The 16,020-nt window shown below is 45.0% G+C and overlaps 1 protein-coding gene across 1 annotated transcript; it reads right to left on the bottom strand.

Annotated features, from left to right (window-relative positions):
- Nucleotides 1–1,440: 1,440 nt before the first annotated feature.
- LOC120695980 lies at nt 1,441–3,088 on the bottom strand. The gene is made up of 3 exons (XM_039979165.1): nt 2,077–3,088; nt 1,927–1,997; nt 1,441–1,847 (listed from the first exon to the last, which is right to left on the bottom strand). Exons 1-3 carry the CDS (start codon nt 2,177–2,179, stop codon nt 1,683–1,685), a joined length of 339 nt encoding a protein of 112 aa, XP_039835099.1. The 5' UTR covers nt 2,180–3,088; the 3' UTR covers nt 1,441–1,682.
- Between the last annotated feature and the right edge of the window lie 12,932 nt (nt 3,089–16,020).

Here is a 16,020-nt window from a genome sequence, read left to right as displayed (position 1 = left end):
CGAACGTCAGCAGCGAATGTAAATTAAAGGAAGATCAGTTGAGGGCTTGAGGTGCCGGCCGTGCCTTGGGGCGGCGCAAGTTCTCGCAGGAGAGGGGGTAGGCGGTGAGCACGCGGATGCCCCAGGCGCGGGAGAGCCCCACGATTGGCTCCAGGTTGCGGAACATGGCCTTGTGGCCGTCCTGGGGCGTCAACCCCCGCGCGCGCGCCCACCGCCTGTTCCCGTCCGTCACCAGCCCGACGTGCCGCAGCAGCGACTCCGGCCGCAGCCCGCTCTGGAGAATAAGCGCCGCCTCGGCCGCAGCGAGGTCGGCGCCCGCACCGACCAAGTCGGAGCGTGCGCGTGGAGGCAGGAGGCGCGCACGGCGGGACCGAGCCGGTGGCGGCTGTGCTGAAGCTGAGCTACGGATGGTAGTGGCAGACGGAGAGTGACAGCAGCGTCGTCATTGGAGCACGTCCGTCTAGGCACAGAAAGGCCTTCTTGGATCTCTACGTGTTTGTCTGAAGTTGGCTCTTGCTCCAAAGACGGGGCCACTCTGGTGTTCACGGCAGCTCCTCAATCGATAGAATTTATAGTGAGAGAATTCACTTTTGTGCCGCTGAAAATATTAGCTTCCCTTAGGCCGTCCACAGTGTTGTCCTAAGCTAGAAAAGGAGAGAGAGTTATACCCGCACCACTCAATACATTGCAGGTAGTGATGCAAGTGCTTCAAAAATCGGGATGCCCATTTATTAAAAAAATATATTTTAGACTGTGCAGAGAGAATTAGACGGAGAGAATTAAAAATATATATTTTAGACTTTTGATGACTCCTCAAAAGTCACATCACTTCCAGACCGGTCCAAATCATCTACACCTTTGTGGCCCTCATCTTCCGAGTCCCCAGCCAAACTTCCCCTTGAGCCGCCAGAAACGTCTTCAGGACGACCACCCTCGAGAACTACGCCCTTTGCAGCTTCGCGAGCCCTTTTATCCTACAACGAAACAAACAGAAACGACCAAATCAGCAAGGGTCAAAAAGAATGTTAAGCAAAAAGAGAGCAGACAAAACAAGGGACAAACAAGAAGCCTAACCTCTTCCAATCTCCTTCGAGCAATCTCTCTCACAATTTCCCTTCCAGAAACGTTCAAAACCTTCACCGGAAAGCCTTCTTCACAGTCTGTATCTTTGCAATAACTGCCTCAAGTTCAGAATACTCAGGAAAAACATAGTCACGAGAGGCTATCTTCCCAAGCTCCGGACAACCTTCGTGGGCAAGAATTGCCAAGACACTCTCACAGGTCATAACCGCGGTGTTATCCGAAACCATGGACAAGACATCTCTCAGTACATCAAACTCACTTAACAGCCAGTCCAACAAGCCAGATGCATCAGCCTCCTCAGGAGAAGGCAAGGGTTCAACACCAAAGGTCGCTAACGCCTTCTGGTACTCTTGGCTGCACTCTTAGCAACAATTTCCCGTGAAGCCGTATCCCACATCACACGGTCTTCTTCAGCCTCTTTCTCCAACTTCGAGATAAGCTCGTTCTTCTGGACATCAACCTTAAGTTGACGAACCTCAAGCTTCAAAATCCTCTAGCTATTGCGATCAATGGTGCCTCAAAGGTTCTCCAACACACCTTCATTCAAGTCAATATTATCTTGCTTCTTTTGGATAACGTCCTCCTGCTCGGCAACCTTCTCAGTCAACACTTAGTTCTGAGCTGCGAAGATTCCCCAAAGCCTTGTTTTCTTTCTTCAACCTCAGGCTCTCTTCCGTCAGCCGAAGGTTGTCGGAAGACATAGCAAGAAATTTGACTTCATCCTTCTTGGAGCCTTGCACAGTCACTCGGCTAGCCAAGAGAGCCTACACAAATCCAAAAAATCAAAGGAGCCCTTTATAGAGTACAAAATTTCAGTCTAAAAGTAAAAAATAGTCTGTGTACCTTTAAGCACAAAGACGCAGTAATTATCCCCAGGTTTTCAGTGCCATAAACCCCCAAACTCTTCACAAAACCTGCAAAGGTTCAAATATTCATCGGGACGACCTTCGGTCGCAAACAAAACAATGGATCCTGAACCAAAAGAACACCTACCTTCGGAATCAAAACTCTCCACATCTTCAGGGAGGGTCGTCGGCTGTGCCCCAAGTTCCCCATGGGCGGAAGTCCCAGCGCTAGCCGAACCCACTCCCATCATATCTCCAAGTTCGGAGACCAATCTCGCAACATCTACTTCAAGGGCACACCGAAGGTACGGGTCAATATCAGGCCCCTGAAACACAAGGCGGCGAGGGATCAAAAAAGCACCTAGTTCAGAAAATCTGCTGGAAACTCTGGTCGCAGGAGCTGTCGCTGCCTCACGGACCTCTCGACGCTCCCCGTCCTCGTCGCCCGGTGGGGATGCCCTTGGCTCCTTCAAAGCTTAGGCATCTCCCGTCTCTTCAGCTTGAATAATAGGAACTGTCCCCATGGGATCAACCACCTCCTTCTTAGCATCTTCGCCGAGGCTTCCTGCGCAGGTCACCCACGGTCCCACCTTCGGAGAAACCACCGGTGACTCCTCGTCACTGTCATCATCGAGCTGGTTCACCATTCGAAGAGAATCGCTCGACCTCTTATGAAGGTTGATGATCACGGAGCCAACGCTATCCGGCTCTGCACGCAGAGAGCCAAACTGATCAAGATACAAATCAATGGCTCCCGCACGACGACCCAAATACCAGGGCACAGTCATAAAAGCGTCACTACCCATACCCTCCTTAGCAATAGGAAAAGAATAACCACTAGGATAAATACCTTCCTCTTCAACTCTTCCGCCTTGCTTACAAAAATCTTGGAGCTAGGAGCTCGTGGAGGCTTCCCGGAAGCTGCCTTAGCCCCTCGATCTCTGCTGGCAGCCACATCAGTTACGCAAGAAACCTCCGCACTGACAACCTTCGCAGCCCGGCTCCCACCCGCCTCAAGGACAGCATTCTTGCTACTCTTTGGAGTAGGCTCTTCGTTGCTCCTAGTAGAAGAACCAGAAGCTCCAGAGCATCTTCCCCTCTTATCACGAGCAGCCTCTCGGGCTCAATACGAAACCTTCATCTCGAGCAAACAACAGTTCACCAACCTGGTCAGGGCAGCACCTAGCAAATGAATCCTGCTCCTTCTGGTTATAAGGACCAACCAGAACCATGGTTCATTAGAAACTCCCTCAGGTCTAGCTAAACAAAAGCTAGGATAAGGGAGTAAGTTGGCCATACTTTCGACCTTGACCTTCGCAAATGACTCCTACAGATGGTCGTTAGAGGCCAAATCTTGGCAGCAACATACTCAACCAAATCCCGACCCCCAATAACTCCAGCGGCTGCTGCAAAACCAACACAACACTCCTTGTATCCTGGAACAATCCTCTTGAAGTCTGCCTTGGTCACATGGTCAAAAGGCAAAATCTCTGAAGAAGGGAATAGAAGATCTCCGTCGAAGCTTCGGAAGAGGGGATCCCAATCTTGGCATAAAACCAATATTGTACCCAATCATCCTCCCACTTGTTTTTTTGACGGTATGAAATCTCAATGTGATCAATCTTCTGGGATTTGTTATTCTTCCAAGGAATGAAGGTGCAACAACCACTCTGGGCAGTATCAATACGCTCATCATCATCGAACATCACCTTCTTTCCCTGAGAATGCATCTCATACAATCTACAAAAAGCATCCACACACACACCAGTCCCTCCAAGGTTTTTACAGCCCATAAAAACTTCAACAACTGCACAATGGCGTTGGGGGTCAGATGGTGCATCACAAGTCTAAACCTCGCCAAGATCTCCGGCACAACGGGATCAACTGGCAGCCTGATCTCAGCCACTAAAAAGTTGCGATACACCACACATTCCCTTGCGCAAGGATCGGGTGTCTTCACCTTCGGGAGCCCCACAAACCCGAGCCCCAAAATAACCCTTCCCAATATAAGACTCGTTAAGGGCTGGGGTGACCAAAGAAGGCCCAAACTTGAGTGTGGGCAAAGGTTCTTCTTCACCCATTAGCTCCGATGGATCCACGCCAACTTGTGAAATATCTTCTTACCCTTCAGACAAATGCTGCTGCTCTTCAGCCGGAACCTCCAGATTTTCAGTCTCAAATCTCTTTGGCTGTCAACTTCACCCGAGCCATGCCTAGGAGAACAAAAACACAAAAGCGCAAAATCAGTACCGACTGTTCTTGCAAAAGGAACAACACTAGATAAAGTCAAAACTTACAAAGTTAACAATGAGTCGGACGAAGATCCAAGATGGTCACTTTCACTTAGCGAAGGAGGGGGCGAATCGACAATCGACGCGTGTCAAAGTCAGACAAGTGTGTGAAGGTTCACAAAAATTGTGAGCGTGAAAGTGACCTCCTCCCTCAGCCCCTTTTATAAGGGGATAAAAACTACAGTGCACGCCAATGGTAAAATCAAGGAGAAGTTCAAATGTCAGCCATTCAGCTCGTGCCATGTGTTAATAAAAGACCTTTGGCTCGTGCCAACCTCTGACTTTCGGGGGAGACATTCCAAGAAATAGATGAGCAATCATTCTTCTCTCGAGGGTTCGTCCAGTCGGAACGAGCCCTCACCCACGAGGGGCTACTGTTGGGGATTGCCCCCGCGAAGGTGGCACATCCCGAAGGTTGACCGAAGGTCGACCGCCATAATCCATACAATATCATTCTTTGTCACGCAGGACGAAGGAAAAAAGGACAAATCCAAAAATTGATGGAGAAACCTTCAGACGCTGATCCGAAGGTTGGGGAACGAAGCTCCGTCTCGCACCCTCCATCCCACAGAGGCTGACCCCAGAAGTTGATGAAAGAAACCTTCGGACGTTGGACCGAAGGTTGGTGAGCGAAGCTTCGCCTCGCATTGGCCGTTCTAGTGAAGCCGTCGGGAAGGCAACGATCGAAGCTCGAAGCCGAAGGTCAAAGCGAAGACCACGTGGGAAGCGTGATCCAGGGTAGGAGTGTACAAATTGAACATTCCAACATATGGAAATTATGAAATACCCCCAATGTAATCTCTGAATCTCCGTAAATGACGGAGGGGCATTCTGGGAATGATGTAATAAGGTATGGGATATAAATAGCCCCCTACCTTAATACTGTAATGGGTGCAACTTTTCTGGAATTATAGTATAATTACGATTGTGCCATCGTTCCCATTGTTCATTACCTTCAGTTTACTTTCGGTTTATTTTCCACTCTCTGTTTGGCGATCACAGGTTCGGTCCCAACAATGTTCGACCTAGCTATGCCGGACTGGCCTCTCAAGGACGCATAGTGCCTCGCCAAGATGGCGCTCCACTGCTACGAGCTGGGACGCAAGGACTGCCGAGACCTTGGCATCGTCGTGCTTCCTGAGCTCAACCGCGCCTGCGCACGCTTGGAGAGGACAACATGCAGTACTGCGGCGCCATCTGAGGCGGTGGCGGCATCTCGCGATCACACGCCGTCGTAGGCTACCTCTACTGTCCTTAATCGATCGACCTGAAGCCGCCATCTATCAAATGACTCCATTTGATTGCAAATTGAAATTCGTAGGAGATGATGACTGATTCGTCACAGTATACCCAAGATCAGTGTTCAGCTTGATTTGGTAGGGAGAAAGAATGCATATAGTTTTGTTCTCAGTTATCCGTAGTAGTATGTTCCTGTTGTATTGGTTTTGTGTCCACCTAAGCTACAAGGTAGTAGTGACATTTATCATGATACATGTTTTTATAATTTATTTTAAATATTACTTTAATTAGTACTTACTTCAATATATTTTTGAGTTAAAATCTAATTAGGTTTCTTAAATTACGTGTGTGCCGCATGTGCGTGTATGTTAGTTAATATAAAATAAGTGCGTACGTGCTGCATGGGCCACCTTACTAATATATCATAAAATATCTAAATGTCTACCAAATTTGCATTGACTTCCACACCCAGATATAATATATTGTACCCGAAGAGGTCCACTTGAACTCAATATATCAGGGAATGTACAACGGGAGTAAACGACTCGTCTACGAACATATTGGCACAAATCTAGGGCCAACACACAAACCCACTCGACTGCGCGAGGGACGGCACAATTGCAGTGCTGATACTCAGGCACTGATTCGTCACAGTATACCCAAGATCAGTGTTCAGCTCGATTCGGTAGGGAGAAAGAATGCATATAGTTTTGTTCTCAATTATCTGTAGTAGTATGTTCCTGTTGTATTGGTTTTGTGTCCACCTAAGCTACAAGGTAGCAGTGACATTTATCATGATACATATTTTTATAATTTATTTTAAATATTACTTTAATTAGTACTTACTTCAATATATTTTTGAGTTAAAATCTAATTAGGTTTCTTAAATTACGTGTGTGTCTTATGTGCGTGTATGTTAGTTAATAAAAAATAAGCGCGTACGTGCTGCATGGGCCACCTTACTAATATATCATAAAATATCTAAATGTCTACCAAATTTGCATTGACTTCCACACCCAGATATAATATATTGTATCCGAAGAGGTCCACTTGAACTCAATATATCAGGGAATGTACAACGGGAGTAAACGAGAAGTCTACGAACATGTTGGCACAAATTTAGGGTGAACACACAAACGCACTCGACTGTGCAGGGAGGGACGGCACAATTGCAGCGCCGATACTCAGGCCGGTTAGGGTAACCGGGCAGACCAGATCATCGGTGTAGAATGGCGAAGTCCAACGAATGCTCGCCCAGGAGGGATCCCGTCAGGGCAGGCGCATGTAGGGTTGTTCTAAGATTGTCAGGTCACCTAGAACGCCTTCAGACATCGCGGAGACGAAGGAAGAAGAATAGAAAAGGGTTGGAAAATCTAGATTTAAAGATAAAAGTAAAGATAACGAAAAGTAATGTATTATTGTATTTTTTGATCGATTGGATGCCCTGAATCGATCATGACCCTTTATATTTATAGGGTGGGGTGGACTTATCCCACAAGAAATCCTTTTACATATCTAAATCTATGAAAAATCTCTAGTTGTACTTGAACTCTGCTTGGACCGGTCAGACCCACTGATCAGACTGGTTGGTCGTGCCAGACCAGCTATGTGACATCCTAAGTTTTTAAAATGCTAAACAAGAAATTTGAAACATGATATCATGCCTAATAAATCTAGAATCATGCTTAACAAAAAAGTACATTTCAAATTATGCATATGTTTTGCTTAACAAAAAAGTACATTTCAAATTATGCATATGTTTTGAAAACATTGTGTATGTACATGTGTGTGCACATGAAATGACAAGTTCCTTAATCATTTAGTCTTCTCATTGTATTAAAATAACTTTCAAACCATTTCTCAATGGAAAAAGTGCCTGAAAAAAAAGTTGTAGATTTTGAAATTTTGAACAAGTTTGGTATTCAAAAGTTTTTGATTTGACCATAGGAAACATGAGAAAATGTTAGTTCTTTTTCGGGTCCCTAGTTTTTCCTCTAATTACGAAATTACCCCTGACTTCCTCTTCTTCCTCCCTCCTCTCCCTGCTCCCTGTCCATGGCCGAGATGTACGCCGGCGCCGCCACCTGGCCGGCCACATGGCCGCGCCCAGGGCCAAAACTGCCTCACGCCCACAGGATCGCCCCAAACCGGGCCCCTAGCGTTGTCCGGTCTCGCCACACGGCGCCGTCCGCGCGCACGCCAAGGATGGCCGAGCCACGCGCCGGCTCCCTGTCCTTTGCCCAGGCCGCGCCTCCCCCAGGCAGCTAGCCCCCGGCCCACCCAGCCCCTCCTCCCCTCCCTCAACGCCTATAAAAGGGCACCCCGGCCCCTGTCCCCTTCAGCTCGCGAGCGAGCTCGCCGTCGCGCCAATGGCGCCGCCGCCCACGGCCTCCACGGCGCCCCGTGCCTCTGCCCCTCCTCAACCCAAATTGAGCCCCAAAACTGACTCCCCTCGTCCTCCTGATCCTCCTCAGCCCGTCAGCCCCCTCCCTACCTCGTCGGAACCCCGTCGCCGGCGAACAGAGCCGCTGCCGGTCACCGGCACCCGTGGACAGCCCGCCTCCATCCACCCCAGCCCCAACCGCGAGCACCCAAAGGTGCGGCTCGAACTCTTTTTCCTTTTCCCCCACCTATCCCACGCCGCCGGCGATCTCCCTCGCCGGAAAAGGGCCGGCCGCCGCCTCCCCTGCACTGTAACTCCGGCCAGGGACCCCTATGTAAATATAAAACTTGATTCCAAGGGGTAAACGGCAAACGTTACACGAACACTTAGCTGTGAACTTTGAAAATTCATAACAATTCATGGTAAAATCATAAAAATGAAAACTCAACTGTTCTGGAATCCTTGAAATGAAATCTACAACTTTGTCAACATGGCCATGAGCAGATTCTGAATATTTTTGTCTCTGGATTTAAAACTAGATAAAATGATACTTAATTGTTCTAGGAGTTCCAAACATGAACTAAGGATGATTTTTTTATGGTAGGCTTACAGCACTGAGTATAGTGTCACATAAAAGTTTTATGACCAGAAACCCATTTTATCTATATGTTTCACTAGCTCTTGGTTTAATCTAGGAATAATAGCACTAATTCAAGATAAATAGTTCTAGCACTCAGAAAATTCTGAACTTTTTACTGACGCATTCTCATATTCAGAATAGGTTCTGGTAAATCTTTGGAACTCATAAACATCATGGAACACTCTGGATAATTAGATATTTTCAAATATAGCTTTAGTTTGTATAATTTATAGCCTCTGGAATTTGCATAGTAAAAATGTAAATAATTTACAGAATTCTTGATATCATATTAGGATTACTTAGTAAAATTGTGAGAACCAGAACTTACTTACTTTGATCTATAAAAATGAATCTTGATCCTAGCAGTAGCTGTTTAATATATATTTCATATTTAATCTGTTGCATAAAATTACCAGAAATTTATACAGTTAGCAGATCAATCAGAGATTCATCTTGGGTAAAAATTTCAACATCAGAAACCATGTGTAACTCTAGTTATAAGTATCACATTGTTCTTCTAGTGTTAGTGAAGAAAAATGAATTTTCTGCACTTTGATAAAATGGAAAAACAGCAAACCTTCCTTAATGATTTTAAGTCAAGTTAATTAATACTCGATAAATGTTTGCCCAAGAAAATGTAATTAAGAAATTTCATAATAAAACTTGTGCTACAATTTTATAGTGAAGGAAAGGATATGTAATTTGTTGTCATTTTTGTAACTTGAACACTTTGCATTCATATAGACGCTACGACTCTCGTCGATGGAACGAACGAGTTGGTGCCGAAGTCCGAGAACAAACTACATGAAGCTCAAGCTAATCTAACTAAATTGCTGAAGACCCAGACCAATGTTCGGAAGAGCCCAAGACTAATATTTTCCTAGTAAGGCAAGCCCCGGTACATTTAAATGCCTATTATTTTCAATTATATGCAATCTATATTGTAATTTATTTATCTGTGCAATCTGTGTTGTAATTTATTTATCTGTGCATTTAAGTTTTTAGGAGTTGATTGAAACCACAGATGTATGATCCTAGGTACCCATGTTTTGAATACTAGAAGTTAAGCTCGACTAGATGCTTTGCTAACTAAGACCGGTAAAAGTCGAGTAGTATGCTACTACCCGCGAGATTATAGGATCTGACTATTTTACCACATACTGCAAATATAAGGTTTATGGACGGGATCATGGGACCCCGTCGTAGAGAGAAAAAATGGATAAGGTTGCAGTGTGTGGTAGCTTTGTTAAGCGTTTGAACGTACTAGCCACATGCCGAGAAATATGGTAATCGGTAAGCAGAGTACCTGATTGGACCTGCGAGTGGACGTTACTTTCACCATCTTTGAACGAAATTCTCATGAGGCCAACATGCGGTGTAGAGTAGCCGTACTCTGTAGTCGAGGTGGGTGACCCTGATCCACAGACGGGAAAGAAAGGGAAAATGTTGCGTGGGTGACTTTGCTCCCCATGTGTGTGTATTAGGTTTGCTTTGCAAGGTTAAGAAACTCGATTCGAATCATTTCGCCGCTCACGGACAATGAGATTGTTTAACACTTTTGCCACATGGAGTAACAAGTGGAAGATGATGATGATAATATGGATGTATTTTGAATGCTTATTCCAACATGCTTGATTAGAAATAGATGCTTACTTAAAATGGTTAAATGAACTAGAATTATGAAAGCTAAAATCTGAAAGTAAGGACCTACTATTAGTTGCTTTTTCAGCAAAACAAACCCCTCCAGCCAAAAATCCTTGCATGTCTAGTTAAGTGGACTAAGTTATATCCGTTGAGGGGTAAGTCTTGCTGAGTATTAGTATGCTCAGCCTTGCTTGTGGCTTTGTTTTCAGGTGTACACTTGGGGTTTGGGTTGATGTCATGTACGGGCTTCATCATGATGTCATGTTTCGTCGATAGACTATCATTTGTTTTTTGCTGCAATCAAGAACTCTGATGATATCTTTTGTGATGCAAAAGCATTTTTTTATTTTAAACTCAGTTTGTAATAAATTTATGATGTACTCTGTGATGTAAGAAATGATGAAGTGTTGTAATCTCTGGACTCGCCTTCGTGTGAGTGTTCTGCAAGCTTTGGGTTCGATCGAAACGTAGGTGGTTTCATCGGGACTTTACCCGACTGAGCTGTCAGATTACACCGTTTGAAGTGCGTGTTAACTCATATGGTCTTTAAGGTGATGGTTAGCGCACTTGAGCCGGATTAATTTGGGCGGTTCTGCCACAAGCTACAATGCCCAGACTGGCCAGACCGCTTGGTCAGACCGATTGATCTGTCCTACTGCCAATTTTGGTTGTCAACATATGCCCCCCTGTTCTTTGGCAAAACTTGCATGCCAAATAACACTCCTCTGGACTAAAATTGTCTAAGGACGATGATCAATAATATATCAGCCATTTTTGTGTGAGGGCGATAACATATTATTGGCCATGACTTGTTTTTCTTCAAGTTGATGATGAAACAAGTTGCTTCGGTCTCCAAACTTTCTTTATGGCTATTGGTTTTGTTGGCTTGACCTCCACTTGTTGCTCCAAGTTAAGAACTCATACCCTTCTAATTTTTCTTTAATATGAGACCTCAAACCATTAAGAGCTAATTTGGCAAGATCCTTTTCAGAAATAACCAATCTATAACATCAGTTTTTTGTATATCTAAATCTTCTAATATACGCAGTAACAGACTCATCATGCTTTTTCTTAACCGATGTTAAATGACATAGTCTCAACTCATTGCCACCATTGTAAAAATGTTCATGAAATTTACGCTCTAATTGAGACCATGTTTGAACAGAATTAGGAGTTAATGCAGAAAACCATAAAAAAGCAGTACCAGATAATGACAAAGGGAACATTATAATTTTTAAATGATCAAGACTACCATGGATTCCCATCTATGTATTAAACTGACTAACATGCTCCCATATAGTTCTACTATCCTCCCTAATGAATTTAATAAATTCCGTCACCTGAAAATTTTGAGAATATGGAATAGAATCAAAACTCTCAGGATAAGATTTTTGACAAACAAGAGTTTTGTCCTTAAGCCTTATGCCGAAATTTTCACTAAACATAATAGCCAAATCTTTCTTATGTTTCTTAAGTATTTGATTAAAATAAGAATCATTTGGCTTTTGCACATTAGCACTAGAATTATTCGGCACATGCGGTGCATGGTTTGGTTGTGTATACGGTGTTTGCTGCAAATATCCATTATTTGGCATTGCACCATATGAATAACCTGAACTCTGAGAAGGCATAGTGTATGAACTATTCATCCGGCTAAAATCAGCCAAAACAAGAGGTACACTAACAATTGGTTCAGAAGATGATGGATATGCAACTAAAGCTCCAGAACCGGTATGACCGGTTTGAACCAGTCGTCCATGGCCGGTCTGACCAGTCAGCGAGACCGGTCCGACCGCTCCATGAACTCGGTACTGTTCTGAACTTTTTTGACCATTATATAAATTTATCGGCATGCCATAATGAGGCGCATGTGCTGCTGATGGTTCAAGAGGCATAGTATTATGTTGAAAAGTACAATCAATATTAAATCTAGGAACACTACCATCATTAGTCAAAGGCTGCTTTCCTAATGATTTATCAATCATGCTTTGATGAATAGTAGCAAGCATCTTTTCATGGCCACTAACCACCAATTAAGTAATTTGCTCCAAAGTAATGGGCGATGTTGCAGCATTTACATTTGTGTTTGATTTGGCCTGCTCCACCTCCTCTGAAAGAATAACCACCTCCTTGTCCTTGGAGACATCACCCTTTCGATTCTTGAAAAAGTGAGATAAGAACCACCGAAGCTTTTCTTCGATTTTTTTTCCTTGCGCCGTCTGCTCTCCTCTTCACAATCCTTTATGAAGACTTCATAAGCTTGACGATCCTCGGGCAACAAGTCATCAACAGACGGTCTGCTGATGTTCTCGACGTCGATCTCACTAGGATTCTACAGCTTCACAATGATAGTAGATGGAGTAGACTAGATCGGTTTTAAATAACCTAGATACGTTGGCGCAAATCTAGGGCCAACACACAAACGCACTCGACTATGCAATGAGCGACGTCACAGTTACAGCGCCGATGCTCAGGCCGATCAAACCGGTCAGATCGGTTCGCCGATGTAGAACGGGGAAGTCCGACGAACGCTCGCCCGGGTGGGACCCCGTCAGGGCAGGCGCACGTAGGGTTGTTCTAGGATCGGCAGGCACATAGAACGCCTTCATACGTCGCGGAGGCGAAGGAAGGATAGCAGAAAAGGGTTGGAAAAATTAGGGTTTAGAGATAAAAGTAAAGATAACGAAAAGTAATATATTATTGTGTTTTTTGATCGATTGGATGTCCTCAATCGGCCATGATCCTCTATACTTATAGGGTGGGGTGGACTTATCCCGCAAGAAATCCTTTTGCAAATCTAAATCTACGAAAATCTCTGGAAGATCTAGCACTGGCCCTTGCCTCCCTGGAAGATATAGCACTGTCCTCCCAATTCCACAGGTCGAGTGACCTTGGGCCAAGCCAATAGACAGTGACCCCCTCTCGATTCTTTTCTTCCTTTCCAAAGAAAACCTCTCCTAATCTTGTCAATAGCTCTAAGAGCCCACGAAGGTAGATCCATGGCCATTGCCAAATAAATGAGCATTGAGGTGAGTACAAACTGAACCAAAATTTTTCTTCCCGCCTTTGTTAAGAGATCATCCTTCCATCTTGGTAGCTGATCAGCTATTTTGTCAATAATTGGCTGAATTTGAGCTCTGGTCAATTTGTGCAGGGAGAGTGGCAAGCCCAGGTAAGTGGTAGGAAATTCCACCATCTGGCAGGGAAGGTGTGCCTGAATGGTTTCTTTGTGATCCACATTGCATTGAATGGGCAGCACACTACTTTTCTGAATGTTTGTCACTAAACCAGAGGCATTGCCAAAAATATGTAGGATATCCAAGGTGACATCCATATCAGCAGCAGCAGGTCTCAAGAAAATTACCACATCGTCGGCATACAGGGAAATTCGATGTTGCAGGGCCCTCCTAGCAAGAGGTTGTAACAAGTCTTCATCTGCAGCCTTTTGTACCATATAGCATAGCACATCCATTACCAGGATAAATAACATTGGAGACAGGGGATCTCCCTGCCTCAAACTTCGCTGATAAGAAATTCTTTCTCCAGGAGAACCATTAAGCAGCACTTGAGCGGAGAAAGAAGCGAGAAGACCACTGACAATATCGCACCAGATCTGCCCGAACCCAAGATTTCTCAACACTTCCAACAAGAACGGCCAAGAAACCGAGTTAAAAGCCTTTGTTATATCTAGTTTCATCAGAATCCGGGGCTGCTTCTGCTGGTACAAGTGTCGAGCTGTTTGTTGCACTAGCATGAAGTTGTCTTGTATGAAATGGCCTTTGATGAAGGCACTCTGATTAGGTGATACCAGCTGCCCGAGTCTGCCAGCAAGTCGATTAGCCAGGATTTTTGTAATAAGTTTTGCAAAGGAATGAACTAGACTGATTGGCCTGTAATCCTTAATGTGTAGGGCATCCTCTCTCTTGGGGATAAGTGTAATGTATGCAGAATTCAGCAAATTGAAGTTCCCAAATTTCCTGCTCCATATGGCCGAGACGGCTGCCATGACATCAACTTTTATTATGGGACAGCAAGCTTTGTAGAAATTCCCAGTAAACCCGTCTGGGCCCGGAGCTTTGTTGGATGGCAGAGAGCAAATAGTTTTCCAGACTTCCTCTTTAGAGAAAGGAGCCTCAAGATCTGCCAGATCAACCTGCGGGATGTTCAATTCCTCCAGGTTAACAGTAACTTCCCGTTCCAAAGAAACTCCAAGAAGCTGGCTGTAGAAAAGATGGATGTTATTCTCCTTGTCTTCATGACTAGTGAGCATTAATCCTTCATCCGAGGACAACTTGCAGATAAAGTTTTTTCTGTTGCGATGCTGAGCATGGAAGTGAAATAAGGCCGTGTTGGCATGGCATCTCTAATCTGCAGCAACTAGGATGGGCTCTTAGAATGAGATGGCTCTGGCTGCAAAAGACAGAACCTGATAAGCCATGGACTTTCCTCCCAATTCAGGTCCACCAGTCAGTTAAATCCTTCTTTAGCATGGCGGTTGTAACCCAGGTCGGCAATGGCATGAACACTTTATTTTGGACTGACCGTTGGCTGCATGATCAGAGCCTAAATATGATGGTGCCTCACCTCTTTGGAGCAATTTCCAACAGAGCAAAATGAAGGACGGTGCATGAGGCAATGACTGACAGGAGATGGGTTTCGGACATAAGAGGAGCTTTAACTGTTAATGTCCTAATTGAATACCTGGGGCTCTGGGATTTACTACTGGATGTTGAGCTACAGCCAGAACTAGAGGACAGTCATACATGGCGTTTTTCAGCGTCAAGAGTGTACTCAGCAAAATCAGCCTATGAGGCTATGTTCATTGGATCCACTCAGTTCAGGCCATGGGAAAAGATCCGGAAAAGTTGGGGCCCAAGGAAGTGCAAATTCTTCATGTGGTTAGTAGCACATGATAGGTGCTGGGCGGCGGATCGACTTGCTAAAAAGGGATTACCTCATCATGACCATTGCCTGTTATGTGATCAGGAAGAAGAAACAATAAACCATTTGCTGCTGCAGTGTGTATTCTCAAGGCAAGTGTGGTTCAGCATTCTGCAAGGTCTTGGGCTGCAGGCACTTGCTCCACAGCTTGAGGATAAATCCTTGGATGATTGGTGGGAGAAAGTAAGTGGCATGGTTGATGGCCCGGTTAAGAAAGGACTTAATTCAATCATAATTCTAGTGGCCTGGTCGCTGTGGATACATCGCAATCACTGTGTTTTTGAGGGTTCGCAACCAAGTCTGAACGGGGTCTTGTCATGCATCAGGGAGGAGCTGCGCCTGTGGAGTTGTGTTGGTGCTCGAGGAGTTTCTCACATCCTCGCCCAGCTTCCAGTGGGTTAGGTTACTTACTCCTAGCCGTGGTCTTGGGTCTAGTATCAGATGTAGAGGCAATAGAGTGATATTCTGGGCATAGGGGGTTTTTTTTGTTTCTTTACGGGTTAGTTTTTTCCTCGGACAAGAAAACAAAACCTGTAACTTTGGGTGTTCTCACCAACTTTCTTCTTAATATATTGATACGCAGATCTCCTGCGTGTTCGAGAAAAAGATCTAGCACTGGCCCAATTTGCCCCCCCTTCTCCTGCCACCAAGATCGACCGGCGGCGGATTCTTCCCGGTCACCCCAAGGTCCAATGGCGGCATGACCTTCTCCGGGAGCCCTAGCTTGACGTCGCCCACCATGGCCAGGCATGAATCACTCCCTCAGCCATGGATTCATTCCGATCCTACAGAATGGTAAGTGCTCTGAGTACATTTTATTTGAAAAGCAATTAAGCAAAACCAGCATCCAGTGGCAGAAGTAAATCAAAAATCAAAACATAAACTTTCATAGCTCATAGATTCTGGGGATCCCAAGCAAAAGGAAATAATCCTACCAGTGGTTTGTTTGCATCA

The sequence above is a fragment of the Panicum virgatum genome, chromosome 2K, assembly GCF_016808335.1.
Source record: "Panicum virgatum strain AP13 chromosome 2K, P.virgatum_v5, whole genome shotgun sequence".
Classification (NCBI taxonomy): Eukaryota; Viridiplantae; Streptophyta; class Magnoliopsida; order Poales; family Poaceae; genus Panicum; species Panicum virgatum.
Note: the sequence above shows the minus strand (reverse complement) of the source record. Positions and strands in the feature narration are given on the sequence as shown.

What these genes read in the sequence shown, in the direction of transcription:
- LOC120695980 (XM_039979165.1), bottom strand. Translation starts at nt 2,179, where the DNA reads ATGATGGGAGTGGGTTCGGCTAGCGCTGGGACTTCCGCCCATGGGGAA. An exon ending in GGAGAGTTTTGATTCCGAAG is followed by an intron (nt 1,998 to 2,076) that starts GTAGGTGTTCTT and finishes GAACCTTTGCAG; the next exon opens with GTTTTGTGAAGAGTTTGGGG. An exon ending in CTGCGTCTTTGTGCTTAAAG is followed by an intron (nt 1,848 to 1,926) that starts GTACACAGACTA and finishes GGATTTGTGTAG; the next exon opens with GCTCTCTTGGCTAGCCGAGT.